This window comes from Mastigoproctus giganteus, chromosome 2, assembly GCF_048544385.1.
Source record: "Mastigoproctus giganteus isolate SK-2022 chromosome 2, ASM4854438v1, whole genome shotgun sequence".
Classification (NCBI taxonomy): domain Eukaryota; kingdom Metazoa; phylum Arthropoda; class Arachnida; order Uropygi; family Thelyphonidae; genus Mastigoproctus; species Mastigoproctus giganteus.
Window position 1 is genome coordinate 204511601 of NC_143576.1, and position 17928 is coordinate 204529528.

The window sequence follows — 17928 nt, forward strand, 5'->3', positions numbered from 1 at the left end:
ATCTCTTTCTGCACTGTTTTCTTAATATTGAAGTATGTTAATAAACTAGTTCCGAAAATCTAAGACTGATTAAATGCTAATCTAGGGCTGCTTACAGGAGTATCTTGCAAGGTGAGGGGGGAGAACTGTTGATTAGTGTCAACTCACTTTTCTAGCTTTATGTACATTTTAAACTATTCAATTACTTAAGGGAGGGAAATAAAGGCTTACCTGTTATCTTTTTCCTTGAGCCTTTTTTCTCTACTGTAGGCTAACCAGTAATCTACAAGCCACCCCAGTTCTCAAATATGTTCCTTTCCCTGAACCATACACTTATTGATACAGATAATTCTAAAGCTGATAATTTAACTAGTAGACAATAATCAACTGCAACAAGATTTAGAAAAGTTAGGCAGATGGGCTGAGAAATGGAAATTGAAGTTTAACATTGACAAATAAAAATTACTGCATATGGATAGCATTAACCCAAGAGTAACGTACCAACTGTGTGGTACTACACTCAGGGTAGTGGAAAATGAAAACCCTGGGGGTAATTGTGCAGTGAGGACAGCACATGGGGTTTTTTTCAATGGTATACAGGAATTCTGCCAGCTGGGATAAGGAGGTGATTATTCCATTGTATAAGCCTATAAGGCAATGGTCAGGCCACTTCTTGAGTACTGCATAGAGATTTGTAGACCTCATTTTAGGAAGAATGTTGCGGTGCTGGAATGAGTACAGAGAAGGGTAATGAAACTGGTGAGGGGAATAAAGGGTTGCCCTTACCAAGAAAGGCTTCAGTTCTGCAAATTGCAACATCTCAAGACTGGACACCTGTGAGATGTTTGTTTGTTATTTGGAGCATTAGCAACTAAGGCCATATTGCTCCGAGGATATGCGGTGGTCATTCCCTGACCTTTCCGCATCCTCTGTATTTGGTGGTCACGGGCTTGAACTCCGGTCTAATCAAGAAGCGTGTGCTACGCACTGCTGCTTCTGCCCAGCTGGCTACGGAGGCGCCACCTGCGAGATGATCTGATTGAGGTGTTTAAGGCTTTGAATGGATTGAGCAAGCTCAATGCCGATGGTATTCTTCCTCTTGCCCAGACTACGCACACAAAGGGGCACAAATTCAGATTGAGGAAAGACTTGCAGAATAGATGTGCAGAAGTTTGCCTTTAGCCAACAGGTGGTTGATTGCTGGAATAAACTTTCATCTGTTGTTGTGAAAGTTGATAGCTTAAATAAATTCATGGAAGAACTAGACAAACTATTTGAAGGAATGGATATATGAAATAGGAAGCGGTTTTTTTTGCCGATGCTGTATAAGCTTGCTTGCTTTTTTGCAACATTTTCCACTACTAATGCTAATACTCATATACACACACACACACACACACACACACACACACACACACACACACACACACACTTGGGTCTAGAACAAAGACTTTCTCAGAAACCAAATCAAGTACAAGAACCACTGATGTTACTCTTGTTCCCAATTTTGGCACAAGATGATGAGCATCTTCTTCATCAAAATGCTGTAGCTAGAATAAAATTCTGTTACGACACTTGTACCATGGCTGTTATTATTGGAGATTTTATGGCATAGTGGCAGCTAATGCCATTATGCACCATTAGCCTATGGAACTCAAGTGTGGCATAATGTGGTATGATGGTGTGATAAGATTTAAACTTCAATTACTTTAATAATTTTTAGAAAAAATACATACAATTAGATATTTCATTTGGCACCTTTTTAAGTTAGATATAACCACTTCAAAGCCTGAAATTATTTTAAACTACACTTACATAAAAAGGGTGCAAGAATATTTGCTTATGCTATCGAGGCAGTGTTAGGTGGGTCGGAAAACTGCTAACTTGGGGGAATTTACAGACTAAAAGATTAACAATAGCAGCAGGCAGAGGCAAAAGTGATTCTTGCACTGCTTCTATTAGAATGAGCAATAGCCTGGAAAGCAAGGTGCTGGGGATTTCCAGGACTGCTAGAAGTCATCGTGGAACAAGTAAATACATGGACTGTGTTAGGGTAACTAAGAGTAGGAACAGGTGCATGTACACCAATGCTAGAAGTATAGTTAATAAATTTCATGAGTTTGAAGTGCTGGTCAAGACATCAAAGGTGGATATTGTTGGGATATCAGAGAAGTGGTGCCATACAGATATAGCAGCGTAGAATTGGAATCTGGGGAGTACATTGTGTAAAGAAAGGAAAGACAGGACAAGAAGGGAGGAGGGGTTATGCTGTTAGTTAAGAAACACATAAAATCTAAGGAAGTGCATCTAACTGACACTGGTGGAAAATGCAATGTTGAGCCAGTGTGGTGTGACATAAGCACTGGTAAAACGAGAGTAGGTGCGTGTTATAGGCCTAATGACTCTGATGAGTATAATGAACAATTGTGCAGAGAAATAGTGTGGGCCAGTAAATCAGAATGTCTTAAAATGGGGGATTTTAACTTTTGAGATACTGACTGGAACTTGCGGATTTGGTCACTCGCACACTAGCAAGACTTGTGAATTTATTGGATGACTGGTTTTCTATAGCAGCATGTTTGGGAGGCAACTAGAGGGAGTAATACTCTTGATCTGATTATCAGCAGTGATTATTCATGCATTAAGATTCTACAGATAAAGGAACCACTATGTAGCAGTGATCACAGTGTGCTGATGTGAGATATACTTAAAGATGTGACTACCATCAGAGGAAAAGAGAAGGGTTTTTCTTTCGTAAAGATGACTATGGTGGTCTTCTCAGATAGTTTTTAAATTCTGTACAATGGGATCAACTGATGATGTTACCAACGGTGAATTCTAAATGGAAAGCATTCAAGGAAGTATCTTTGAAGCTACTAGGCTTTTCATACCAACTAAGAAATACTGTTCAAGGTTTAGACCTAAGTAGATGGCAGAGGACCTAATGAGACTCATGGCAGAGAAGAAAAATTCATGGGATGCTTATAAATTATCAGGTAACACAGAAGACTATAGTAGATATAAGCTAGTCTGTAATCAAGTCACAAAGGAGGTTAGGCAAGCAAAGGCAGATTATGGGAAATTTTTGGCAAAGGATACAAAGAAAAACAGCAAAGACTTCTTTACTTATGTAAACTCTAGAAGGAAGGGGTTGAATCAGATTGGTCCACTTGAGATCGATGGTTCAATTTTTGATGAACCTGCTGACCAACTGAATACTCATTCAGTTGGTCAGCTACCTCATCTATTGCATCTACATTCAATTCTGTAGGGAAGTGGCGGTCAGAAGCTTATCAAACTCTGGCAGGGAGCTAAATGATTTTGTAATAACTGAGAGCAAAGTGGAGGAGAATTTGTTGAAATTGAACATAAGAGAGTCATCTAGAGTGGATGGGATGTATCCAGTTATATTAAAGGACGCAGCAAAGTAAGCAAGAAAACCCTTAGCCATATTTATCCCCAATTCACAAAGGTTGTTGAAAAGGTGACACAAGTAACTATAGACTGGGGAAAATAATGAAGTCCCTGGTTAAAGAAGCATTGCAGGATCATCCAGAGAAGACTGCAGTAATAGTTGTTGTTTGTTTGTTGTTTGGTTTTTAGGAGCATTAGCAACTAAGGCCATATTGCTTCGGGGATATGCGGTGGTCATTCCCTGAACTTTCCACATCCTCCGTATTTGGTCGGTAATAGTTAAGACACGGCATAGGTTTGTTAAAGAGAGATCTTGTCTGACCAATTTGATTGGATACTATGATGTGGTCACAAAGGAACTGGATGCAAAAAATAACTTTGATATCATATACAAGTACTCCCCGAATTACGTAAGGGCTGCGTTCGGCAGAATACTAAGTAAGTCCCATGCTTGTGCAACACTCCTCGCTGAATTGATTGAATCAAAAAAGAAAGGTTCAACGAAAGTATAAATAGAATTATTTATTGTATTTATTCATTTTTTTTATCTCAAAATTATCAAGGAAAAATTACAAAAGTGTGCAATTTAAAAAAAAAATTTTCAAAATTATAAAATTAAAAAAAAAGGAGACAGCCATAACGTCAGTAAGTTTTACTTCACGAGCATCGTTGCCAGAATTAACGTCTTCAGCTGATAAGAACACTGCTACGGAGGTTGAGGGCTGTCGAGATTTGAAAGGGTTCGACTGCTCAACCTTACGAAAAAACATTAATGGATGACTGGATGGTGGCTTTTTTCTTTTCATCATAGATTTCTTTGTAGCAAGCAAGCAAGCATATCATTCACCCCTCTGTTAACTTTTAAGAATCATTCGCTGTCGGGATCCATCTTCTCAAACCTCGCCATTGCCGATGCAACTTTACAAAATGCCACTACCATCTCCCTGATCTCTCTGGTGATGAAGCACCTTGGCTCCTCATTTGATTCATCTTGAGCTTCGTCAGCACTTTCTTCTTTCACTATCGCTGCCTGCAAGTCAATAAGTTCTTCATTAGATAATTCCTTCTCTTCTTCCTCTATTAACTCCTCCACATCTTTGGCATCAACCTCCAGCTGAAGTAGCTCTGCAACATTTACAATCTTATCTGTAACCTCTTCATATGATGTCTTTTTCAAATCCTTTGAAGCCTTTTACTTGGGCATATTTTCTTCTATACACCATTTAAACAACTTTTAGTAATTTCTGCCAGGCCTTATTAATGTTTAAGATGCCATGGTAAATATTGTAAGATTTCCAAAAGTCTCTTAACGTAAAATTTATTTCATCATCTACTGCATACAGTGCCTGAGCAAATGTTGTGCGTAAATAGTATGCTTTTAAATTTGAAATAACACCCTGATCCATAGGTTGGATGAGTAAAGTTGTGTTTGGCAGCAGAAATATGATTCTCACGTTCAATTTGAAATCATCTAGATACGTAGCATGTCCAGGAGCATTATCTGATAGAAGCAAAATCTTGAAAAGAACATAATTTTCTTTACAATATTTTTCAAACCCGGGAATGAAGCAGCATTTAGACCAATCCTCAAAGAGAGATATTGTTATCCATGCTCTCTGGTTCGATCAGAAATGCACAGTAGGGTGGCTTTATTGATGCCCTTAAATGCATGAAGATTTCCAGAATGGTACACAAGCAGTGATTTTAATCTGTAATCTCTCACTGTATTAGCCCTAAGTAAAAGCATGGCCCTATCTTTTGATGCCTTGAAACCTGGCATTGCATTTTCCTTTTTGGAAATGTATGTTCAATCTGGAATTTTTTTCCAATACAGAGCAGTCTCATCAACGTTAAAAATTTGCTGCGTTGAATAGCCACCTTCATCAATAATTTTTTCCAACACATCACAAAATTTCTCTGCAGCTGCAGAATTGGCACTGGTGACTTCACTGCATACTTTAATGTTTTGGAAACCAGCGCGATGCTTGAACCTATTAAACGACCCGTTGCTTGCCACGAACTTGGCTTGAGGTTCGCCATGCTTATCCTTAATATCTTTATAAATACTTGTTGCTTTTTGCTTGAATGGTCATTAGACTCAGGGGCACTCACTTCTGAATCTGATTTTCCATCTATATTATTAATAGCTGTTCCATCTTCAATATAGCATCTGAATACTGTTTTGTGATCACTGTTGATCTTAAGTGCATTGATCCTTTGACATGTCCTTTTATACATGCACTGTCCTTTAAAATAGTATTCACTGTTGAAGCAGAGAGACCTAATTCCCATGCTTTCGTCCTGCTTCATACTTCTCAATCATTTTCATCTTCATTTCTAAATCGATTTTGTTTCTTTCCTGGCACTGCCAGCACTTGCACTTTCCGTCGGTCCCTTTCCCTTCTTCATTGTAATACGTAAATAGGAATGAAGAGAAGTTTCTGAAAATTTGGTTTTTATACGATTGAAGATATCAGTGAAAGTGAACTCATTTCAACATAATACCGTAACGTAAAAACCCACAGAATTCCAGCCATCGGGATTATTGCAAATGCAATAAGATAGAGTTTACTACCTGTTTATAAATTAGATGCACTAATAGAAAAGCCCAATAAAACGGAAATTGCAAATTGTTTTATGGTAGTGACCTCCAGAAACGTGCTTTAGAAAAATATCACAAAGGCATTCAAAACTGATTCTTATAGCGGGAACATATCATAACGATGAAAGTGTAGTGCAAATTCCGTTATAAATATGAGCTTTTAGAGAGATAAATAGCGAAATTTTCAACTTCCAAGGACACAGAACAAATTAAAAAAAAAAAAAAAAAAAAAACTATGTTTTATTGGGTTCACATTACAATATTCTCAAGATACTTCCATGTATTCCTACGAGATGCAAAATACGTTTCCACAATTTTTTTAAGTTTGCACCAGCCGGCAAAAACTTACGTAAAGTCGAATTTCCCTAAGTTGGGGAGTTCCTATACTTGGATTTCAGGACAGCTTTCGATACTGGGGAACTCCATTAATGTTATTAGTGGAGTTCCCCAGAATTTGGTGTTGGGCTCATTGTTGTTTTATGTATTCATCAGTGATACTGATGAAGGTATATCAGGCTTAATGTCCAAGTTTGCAGATGATATAAAGGTTAGCAGGGTTGTTAACGACAGTATGCTGCTACTGTCGTTAGCAGCATACTGTCGTTATGCAACAGGATCTAGATAAGTTGGGCAAATGGGCTGGAGAAGTGGCAACTGAAGTTTAACATTGAAAAATGCGAAGTGAAGTACCGCATATGGGTAGCAGTAACACAAGAGAAATGTACCAACTGTGTGATACTACACTCAGGGAAGTGGAGAATGAAAAAGACCTGAGGATAATTGTGCAGTCAGATATGAAGTTTGCTGAGCAGTGCAGATGGGCTGCAAGAGCAGGTCATGGAGTCTTGTCAATGATATATAGGAATTTCACTAGCAGGGAAAAGGAGGTTATTATCCCGTTGTACAAAGCAATGGTGAAGCCACACCTTGAGTACTGTGTACAGGTCTGGAGGCCTATTTTAGGAGGAATGTAGAGTTGCTAGAAAGAGTACAAAGAGGGCAACAAGATTGGTGAGGGGAACAAAGGGGTTTTCTTATCAAGAAAGGCTTAAATTCTGCAAATTGCATCGTCTGGAGACTAGGCACCTGTGAGGTGATCTGATTGAGGCGTATAAAGCTTTGAACGGGTTAAGCAAGCTCAATGTTGATGGGATTCTTCCTCTTGCTCAGATTACAAACCTGAGATGACATAGATTCAAATTGAGGTAAGACAGTTGTAGAATAGATGTGCGGAAATTTGCCTTTAGCCAGTGGGTAGTTGATTGCTAGAACAGACTTCCATTCCTTGTTGTGGAAGTTGACAGCTTAAATAAATTTAAGGCTGAGCTGGACAGGCATTTGGAGTGAATGGATGGGCGAAATCGGTTTTTTTTGGCTGATGCTAATTTCTAAATAAATTAGGTTTCTTCCTTCATGCCCACAAAAGAAAATTTTAGATCAGCATATAATGGAAATTTTATGGGACAGTCAGAGCTGATGGAAGAACTTTTAGTCATTTATTAAAATGCACATTCAGAAATTTATTTCACAAATACTAATTATTAAATTTTTACTGTCTGCAGCAAAAAATTATTAAAAATTTATTTCTTTCATGACAAAAATTAATTAGTTTGAATGATTATTATTCAAACTAATGAATTTTAAAGAATGATTAAAGAGATGATTGGATAGAATTTATTCTGATAGCAGACTTATGACAAGTAATAGATATGTGGGGGGGGGGGGAAACTGACCTCAGAATACATGCAATTTGTATATCTGTAGATACATAAGTAGTACAATGGGCCCCAATTACAGTGGACTGGTTGGTGGGCTACTAACTTTTCCTGTACTCATAAACCATCAGGAAACTTTTACTCATTTATTAAAATGCACATTCAGAAATTAATAATACCTATTACCTTCAAATTAATACCCAATTAGTCTTTACAATCTGACATTCCTTCTGATTTTGTGAGTAGCAGTGATTGACATGTTAGCCTTAGGGTGTTCATCCCCTCACTTGCTGCTCTTTAAAAATCAGAAAACGAGTTCATGATTTTAAAACATCAGCAATGGGGGAGGATAAACACCCTAACTAAGACTAACCATGGCAGGCTAGGCATGTCAATCACTGCTACTCACAATAATCAGTCGGAAGGGGTACCAGATTGTAAAGACTAACCGAGAACACTTATGTAGCATCTATAGGAATCTGACTAAATTTCTTGTAGTAGTAGTGGCATGTGATGCAAAAAAGCAAGTGTATGAGCTTATGCAGCATCAGTCAAAAAATAAATAAAAATTCACACAACCATTCCCTCCAAATGCCTGTCAAATTTATTTAACCTATCGATTCCATCTGTCATCCACAATGACAGATGGAATTGATTGTTCCAGCAATTAACCACCTGCTGGCTAAAGGCAAATTTCCGCACATCTTGTCTACATCTGTCTTTCCTTGATTTGAATTTATGCCCTCTTAGGTTTGTAATCTGAACAAGTGGAAGAATCCCATCAGAATTCAGCACGCTCAACCTATTCAAGGCCTTATAACACCTCAATCAGATCATCTCCAGCCATTGCAATTTGCAGAACTTAGGCCTCTCTTGGTAAGAGGATCCCTTCATTCTTCTCACCAATCTTGTTGCCCTTCTCTGTACACTCTCAAGCAAATCTACGTCCTTCCTAAAATGAGGCCTCCAGACCTGTACGCAGTACTTAAGGCGTGGCCTGACCATTGCTTTATACAGAGGGACAATCACTCCTTTCTTTTCCCTGCTAGCAAAATTCCTATATATCATTGACAAAACCCCATGACCTGCCCTGGCAGCCTGTCTGCATTGCTCAGAAAACTTCATATCTGACTGCACAATTACTCCTAGGTCTTTTTCGTTTTCTACAACCTTAAGTGTAGTACCACACAGTTGGTATATTTCTCTGGGGTTACTTTTACCCATATGCAGTACTTTGCATTTGTCAAGGTTAAACTTCAGTTGCCACTTCTTAGCCCATCTGACCAAATTTTCTAGATCCTGTTGCAGTAGCACACTGCCATTACTGTCATTAACAACCCTGCCAACCTTTGTATCATCTGCAAACTTCGACACTAAGCCTGATATACCTTCATCAATATCATTGATAAATATACAAAACAACAGCAGACCCAACACCGAACCCTGTGGGACTCCACTAATAACATTAGTCCACGAAGAGCAGCACCCATTGATTACCACCTTCTGTCTTCTCCCACTCAACCATCCTTTTATCCATTGTAGCAATTTACCCTTAATAGCATTCTGCTCCTATTTGTATAGTAGTCTTCCATGTGCAACAGTGTCAAAAGCTTTCCTGAAATCCAAGTATATCAAAATTATTTGTTGCATCCAGTTTTTGTAATCAGTTATAAATTCAAACAATAACAGAAAGGACTGCATCACCATTAAGAAATAATTGGTAGGAAAAGATGAATAGTTGGATATATGATGGCACTCCCAAATTGATTGGTACAAAAGGGAAAAAGTGTGGCAACAATTAGATAAAGATGTGATAAAGAATTAAGAAAAGTGAACTGTTCATTCCATTCAAAGTATTTCATAGTAGATTACATCTTAAAAAAAAAAAAAAAAAAAACTCCTTCCAAAATCAAACTTTGAGAAGATTGTGAATGTTTGTTGATAAGTAATATTTTCTCTAGTATTTTATTTTGCTTAAATGTTATGTATTTATTGTTTTCTATTTCAGAAAATATAACTTTGTTAAACAAATTCAAAATAAAAATCGTTTAATGAAAATCGATTGCATCCGATTCCAGTTTTGGCATGTAAGAAACTTATGATATAACAAACTTGCTAAAGCAGAGTCCTCTCTACTGCACAGTGAGTGATATATTTGTGTATTATTCAAATTCGACCAAACACATTGGCAAACGAGCTCAACTGAATAGCTGCCAAAAAACGAAAAAAAAAAAAAAAAAACTAACGCAATGCAATCTTGAATACGTACTTCTTCCGGCATTTAATGCTCTGCACTGACTACAGTCAATTGTCCACTACAACTGACAACAACGCATCACACGAAGTGTATTCATATTGTACAGAACCAAAGAGCTCTACGTTAAAAATCACCATCCATATATCCAACCTAAAAATAACGAAATCCCGCTTATACTGGAAGGAGGGGGAAAAACCAGACCAATACGATTTTAAATCGCTATCATTAATGGTTATGCAATTCACAGGTTTCGGTTTCTAACAGACACTCTCCTCCAGCAAAATACAGCACAAAAAAAAAAAAAAAACACTTTTCAGTGGGCAAGTTTTTACATGCATGAAAATATATCATAGTATTCTATAACTGAATTTCAGAAAACAAATTATTTGAAAATACGTATATTCCAATTCACATTACTATTAGATAAGTAATTTACTGAAATTAAGTTAGTGATACTAATAAGCACAGAGAGAAATAATTACCAAAATATTTTTTACATACTCCTCCGATTCAGACTCAAAATTTTGGTGCCAGGACCCCCACACATCCCCTAAAAATTCAATCCTGCGACCTCTTCAATCGAATGTGAGAAAAATATACTCTCGTTTCAACGCCTTTGAATATTGGCAGCCGACAACATGCTTGCAAAAAGAGGATAGCATTTCAAAGGATGGCAGCAATACAACAAAGAGAAATAATTATTATAAGTTTATTTATAACTGGTTTCCTTGTTCGTTATATTCTTATCTCTTCAACATTATCGAACAGATTAGGAAATCGTGTAGAAATTTCAACTCCGTTAAACTCTTGGAAAAGAGGTAAAGTTTTGACATCGTGTCTTTGCATGTGATATGTTTGACATGAAGCTTTTTTTGGAACGATATGCATATATGCGGGATATTTGGATATACCTCATCACCTAAAAAAGGGAAAATCCAAATTCAATATTTGCTGTAATGGTTCACCTCATCCACCACTCATGGATGTGGGGAACCACACGTTTTGGATGCGAATGAAAGGTTTACAACTTTTGAGAAATCCTAGAATTACGTAGTACTGTACATACTTCACTCTCCGTTCATGTTAAGCCAGTTTTATTATAGCAATATAATAACCTAAGGAGTTGCTATTTATTATTATTTTTTTTTTCTGTTGTTGGTAATGTTCTGACAATTATTTGGAAAGGACTAAATACGCTCTTTGGTTGACTTGTTGATGATACGGCAGTGGAAAACTGCACCAATACTGTTGTTTGTATATCTGAAGGGAATGAAGTGAAAATATTGCGGTGAAGAACACAATACACAGTTCACCATACAAACTAAAGAACATTTTAATTACATTCAAATTCGTCAGTTTCTAGAAATAAAACAGCATATGGTTGTGTTATTTAGACAGCTGAGAGCGTTTTTTTTATTATTTTTTTTTATTAACAGCTGAGAGTGTTTTTTTTTTTTTTTTTTTTTTTTTTGACCTGGCCATCAGTTTGAGAGTTAGAGGCATATGCATCCATCTACTGCCCTTCATTAATCCACTCAAAATGGTAGGTTTATGATGGTGATGCTACAATAGTATTGTTTTCGTTTGAATTTATTATTGGATATTGATTTATTACTCAGTATCCAGTGATAAATTCAAGCTAAAATAAGACTATTGCAGCACTTTAGTGAGTATTAATGATATCCATCCCTACACTTCTCAAATTTAGTGGCACATTACAAAAAAAAAAAAAAAAAAATCCAACTTAGAAATTCAGGCATTCTAATTCAGTCTGTCTGTCTAATAGATGTCATGCAAGGAAGCCTATCTATAGAACACTTCAATAATTGTTTGGACTAGGCATTTCCCTTGTTATTGGCTAAAGTTAGTAAAGTGATGTTTTTGAGGGGTCCCTTCAAACAGTGTAATTGAGAATGGTGAACTAATAGAGCTAGAGAATGTTAACAGAGGAAAAGAGCTTTTGTCATATGATGAAAAAAAAAGAATACTAGAATTCAGTTCTACTAGATATTGCCCACTTGCTAGGCTAATGAATTGATTTAAAAAATGCTACTTATTTGGCAGTGTTCATTCAATTATAATATTTTGAATATTACATATGATTTTATAAACAATGTTCTCCAACAATGCTAGGAGTTTGGTAAATAAATTTGATGAATTTGAGGTATTGCTCAAAACAAAGGCAGATATTGTTGGGATATCAGAGACGTGGTGTCACACAGATATAAGTAATGCGGAACTGGAATTTGGGGAATACAATGTGTATAGAAAGGATAGACGGGACAGGAGGGGAGGAGGGGTCATGCTATTAATTAAGAAACACATAAAGTCCAAGGAAGTGAAGCCAGTCGACATCGATGGACAGGGCAGCGTCGAGTCAGTTTGGTGTGACATAAGCATAGGGAAATCAAAATTGAGAGTAGGAGTGTGCTATAGGCCTAATGACTCTGATGAGTATAATAAGATGTTGTACAGGGAAATAGAGTGGGCCAGTAAATCAGAGAGTCTTATAATGAGGGACTTTAATTTCCCAGATATTGACTGGAATTTGTGGGTTGGTCACTCGCACACTAGCAAGGCTTTTGTGGATTTATTGGATGATTGTTTTCTACATCAGCATGTTCGTGAGGCAACAAGAGGGAGCAATACTCTTGATCTGATTATCAGTAGTGATTCTTCATGCATTAAGAACCTGCAGATAAATGAACCACTAGGTGGCAGTGATCACAGTGTGTTGAAGTGGGATTTACTCAAGGAGGTAACTACCATTAGGGGTAAAGGGAAGGGTTATTGCTTTCGTAAAGGCGAAAAGGAGGGACTGAGACAGTATTTAAATTCTATACAGTGGGACCAACTGATGATGTTACCAACAGCAAACTCAAAATGGGAAGCATTCAAGGAACTAATCTTGGAGGCTACCAGGCTTTACATACCAACTAAGAAATATTGTTCAAGGTTTAGGCCTAAATGGTTGTCAGATGAACTAATGAGACATGTGGCAGAGAAAAAAAATGCATGGGATACATACAAATTAATGGGTGACATGGAAGCCTATGATAGATATAAGTTGGTCTGTAACCAAGTCACAAAGGAGATTAGGCAGGCAAAGGCAGACTATGAAAAATCCTTGGCAAAGGATGCAAAGAAAAACAGAAAAGAGTTCTTTACATACTTGAACTCGAAAAGGAAAGGGATGAATCAGATTGGTCCACTGGATATTGATGGTTCAACAGTTGAGGATCCTGCTCAGGTGGCTAACAATCTAAACGAGTATTTTGCATCTACATTCACGCATGAGGAGTTATTCAGGAAGGAGAATGATGTAGGTAAAGTAAACATTGGCAGTGAGCTGGATGATTTTGTAATAACTGAGAGGAAAGTGGAGGAGAGATTGTTGAGGATAAACATAAAAAAGGCACCTGGGGTGGATGGGATCTATCCAGTTATATTAAAGGAGGCAGCAAAGGAAGTAAGCAAACCCTTAGCCATAATTATGAGAGCTTCCTTGGACTCAGGGGAGGTACCTATGGACTGGAGATGTGCAAATGTGACCCCAATTCACAAAGGAGGTTCAAAGGCTGACACAAGTAATTATAGACCTGTTAGTTTAACTTCTGTTCCAGGTAAATTAATGGAGGCACTGGTTAAAGAAGCACTGCAGGATCATCTAGACAAGAATTCAGTTATAGCTCAGACGCAGCATGGTTTTGTTAAGGGCAGGTCTTGCCTGACCAATTTGATTGGATACTATGATGTAGTCACAAAAGAACTGGATGCAGGGAATAACTTTGATATTATATATTTGGATCTTAGAAAGGCTTTTGATACTGTTGCACATGGAAGACTGCTGCACAAATTGGAGCAGTGTGGCATTGGAGGCAAATTGCTGCTATGGATAAGGGGATGGTTGAGTGGCAGAAGACAGAGAGTGGTAATCAATGGACACTGCTCAACGTGGACTAATGTTATTAGTGGAGTTCCTCAAGGTTCAGTGTTGGGTCCGTTGTTGTTTTCGGTGTTTATGAATGATATTGATGATGGGATATCAAGTTTAATGTCCAAGTTTGCAGATGATACAAAGGTTGGCAGGGTCGTTAAGGACAATACTGACGCTATGCTGCTGCAACAGGATCTGGACAGGTTGAACAGATGGGCTGAGAGGTGGCAAATGAGGTTTAACATCGACAAATGTAAAGTGCTGCATATGGGAAACAGTAACCCCAGAGCAACGTATCAACTCTGCGGTACTACACTGACAGTGGTGGAGAATGAAAAGGACCTGGGGGTAATTGTGCAGGCAGATATGAAGTTCTCTGAGCAGTGCAGACGAGCTGCAAGAGTAGCTCATGGTGTCTTGTCAATGATATACAGGAATTTTTCTAGCAGGGATAAGGAGGTGATTATTCCCTTGTATAAGGCAATGGTAAGGCCACATCTTGAGTACTGTATACAGGTCTGGAGGCCTCATTTCAAGAAGGATGTAGAGCTGCTGGAACGGGTACAGAGAAGGGCAACAAGATTAGTAAATGGAACAAAGGGTTGCTCTTACGAAGAAAGGCTTAAGTTTTGCAAATTACAGAGTCTGGAGACTAGGCACCGGCGAGGTGATCTGATAGAGGTGTATAAGGCTTTGAATGGTTTGAGCATGCTCAATGCCAATGGGATTCTTCATCTTTCTCAGATTAATCACCTCAGAGGGCATAAATTCAAATTGAGGAAGGACGGATGTCGGATAGATGTGCGGAAATTTGCCTTTGGCCAGCGGGTGGTTGGTTGGTGGAACCGACTTCCATCACTGGTTGTTGAAGTTGATAGCCTAAACAAATTTAAAGCTCAACTGGACAGGTATTTCGAACGAACGGAGGGGTGAAATGGGAGTGGGTTTTTTTTTTTTTTTTTTGTTTTTTTTGGCTGATGCTGAATAAGCTTGCTTTCTTGCATCATATGCCTCTGCTAATGCTAATGCTAACAGAAGAACAGAAAATCCATTTTATATTTCAAAAAAGAAGTAAAATAATATGCCTTTTGGGACATGAATATATGAAAGGCATCAAAGGTAATCTAAAGCATCTTGGTACATTAATACCTGATCATGAATACGTGATTGGGCTTTAAATTTTCTGAGCTACTTTATAGATTAACCTGAGACAACTTATGCAAAGGCAACTATTGCTGGCAGATTATAGTATTACTAACAATAATTATAGTGAATAAGCTTAACTATAATTGATATAGCTTCACCAGTTGTAATTTTTTCTACTATAGTCTGTTTATTGATAGTTTTATTGAGATTCACTAGTTACAATTTAAAGATTTTGCCCAACTGATATGTTTCTAAGCAATCAATCATGATACTCCAGTTATCTGTTTGCATTCTTACTATGCAGCAACATACTGAGAATTCAAATTTATTATGAAAAACATGGTGAAAATTAATCTTATTAATGCTCTTATTATTTTCATAGTTTTAATTTGGCAACATCCTCTTCAGGATACATGTGTTATCTTATGAGGTGAATAGATTGTAGGGGATTTCATGCAGAGTACCCATCACACGCCTATCAATTTTTAGGAATGTAAGCATGTGTGTAAAGCACCTATTGTCTTCTCAATGTCTGTCTGCCAGTCCTTTCATCTGCATGGAATAACCAATGCCTAGTGGATGGATTTTCATAAAATTTTATATTTGGCCCTTTTAGAAAGATTTGTTGAGTCTTTCAAATTTTGTTAAAACCAGACCATTAAAAATACAGTAATTATTATATCTTTTTCTGTCTGTCTGCATGTAATAACTTGACTCCCAGTGGATGGATTTTCATGAAATTTTATATTTGGCCCTTTTAGAAAGATTTGTTGAGTCTTTCAAATTTTGTTAAAACCAGACCATTAAAAATACAGTAATTATTATATCTTTTTCTGTCTGTCTGCATGTAATAACTTGACTCCCAGTGGATGGATTTTCATAAAATTTTATATTTGGCCCTTTTAGAAAGATTTGTTGAGTCTTTCAAATTTTGTTAAAACCAGACCATTAAAAATACAGTAATTATTATATCTTTTTCTGTCTGTCTGCATGTAATAACTTGACTCCCAGTGGATGGATTTTCATGAAATTTTGTGTGGCTCTTTTAGAAAGAGCCACATAAAATTATCAAGCCTTTCCAAGTTTTTTTTAAATTTGCACCAGTAGAATTCTAGCAATTATTACTATTTTTTAAAATCGTATACATCACATAGGCCAGGAGTGGCCAACTTAATTTGTGATGCGATCTACTTTTTTCCTTCAAAATGTGCCGCGATCTACCATCTCAAAAATACGTATTTAAAATTTTAATTTATGCGAATTTTGTGTCTTCATGTCATCTGCCAAGCTTTCAAAATCGGGGATATACTGTGATAAGGCCAACCCTAAAGAATCTTCTGTATGCAAGTCCATAAGACCACAGCGATTCTTTGTTTGTTTCAAATATGAAAAGGCCAATTCACACAGATATGTGGAACCAAAACAGGAATTTAAAAATTCACTGCATTTTTTTACATTTGGGTACTTTTCTCAGCAGACATATTTCCAAAAGTCTTCTGATGATCTGGCTTTTAGGAAGATATCGTTTCGCAATGTAATAATTTCATTTTCTAGTAATATTTTCTCCATGTGAAAAGTTGCAATGATTTTTTCACCATTTGTTTTGTATCTAAGTGGACATTAAATGGATAAGAAATATATTGAACAATGTCTTCAATTGTTTTAAAATCACTGATTCTGGTTTCAAAATCGTCCACAACATTCTCAATTTCAGAAACATATTTCTCACTATTAAATTCAAAAACAGGATATTTTTGCAAATGATCAAAATTTTTTTCTTTGAGATCCTTAGCCATTGCCAAAAATTGACATTTATATGCAGAAATACTACTAGTCATGTCACCTACATTTTTATTTTTTACTTGTAATGCCAAATTCAGATCACTTAATTTACTGGTAAAATCTGACAAAAAAAGCCAGATCACACAACCACTCCATACCTTGTAGCTGCTGATAATCATCTACCCTTTGATCAACAAATTTTTTAATTTCATTCAGCAAATTTCGAAATTTCTGTAGAAACTTACTCCGACTCAGCCACCTCACATCTGTGTGTAATATCAAATCTGGTTCTTTTTCATCGAGTTGCATTTTGAGAAGTCTCCTTTGAAGAGATTGTCCACTGATGGAATTCATGATTTCAAAAGCAATGTCCATAACACTTTTAGTATTTAATCTTTTGCTGGCTAACACTTGTTGGTGGATGATACTGTGGTAACTCAAAAAATCTGGGAATTCATCATCCTTTTGGCACAATTCGATGAATCCATTAAGATGCCCCGTCATTGCTTTAGCTCCATCTGTTGTTACTGATACAAGCTTAAATAGTGATAATTTAATTTAATTTTTTCAATAAAATGTTTGAATGAGTTAAATATATCAAGACTTCTAGTTCTTTCTTTTAACGAAACCATACCCAGTCTTCTCTAATGGCAGAATCGTCGAAAAACATATCAACAAAAATGAGCAATTGAGCTGTATCACTGACATCTGTAGATTCATCCAGTTGTAAAGAAAAGGACACACAATTAGCAATATCAGCATGCAGTTGTTCGCTCACATTTTTACTCATTTTTTCGATGTGTCACATCACAGTATTTTGAGATAATTGCAGATCTTGAAGGGCACTTTTAATTTCATTTTTGTTCTTAAAATTTTCAAAAAGAGAATCTGTTATTTCGAAAAATGTGTCTTTGATGAATTGACCATCAGAAAATGATTTGCATTTTTTTGCAAGAAGATGACTCACTTTAAATGATGCTACAGTTACTGCTTTAGATTGTAAATTAGGTGTCACGAAGAAATTTTGTTGCGCGAATAATCTGGATTTAAGTTGTTCTAATTTATTTTTTCTAAGGTCACTATTCGGCGGAAAATC

General features: G+C 36.8%; 2 protein-coding genes across 2 annotated transcripts in view; one reads left to right on the forward strand and one right to left on the reverse strand.

Moving 5' to 3' along the window:
- Positions 1 to 10541, reverse strand: part of LOC150089950 (dual specificity protein phosphatase 3-like) — a 31829-nt gene extending 21288 nt beyond the window's left edge. The window contains exon 1 of the mRNA XM_090368918.1: positions 10450 to 10541. The gene's annotated coding sequence lies outside the window, so the exon portion shown is untranslated. The remainder of the gene's footprint in view (positions 1 to 10449) is intronic.
- A 96-nt stretch (positions 10542 to 10637) lies between these two features.
- Positions 10638 to 17928, forward strand: part of PIG-U (phosphatidylinositol glycan anchor biosynthesis class U) — a 181808-nt gene continuing 174517 nt past the window's right edge. Inside the window, exon 1 of the mRNA XM_090390140.1 lies at positions 10638 to 10785. Within this exon, the coding sequence (XP_090246266.1) occupies positions 10638 to 10785 (148 nt within the window). The remainder of the gene's footprint in view (positions 10786 to 17928) is intronic.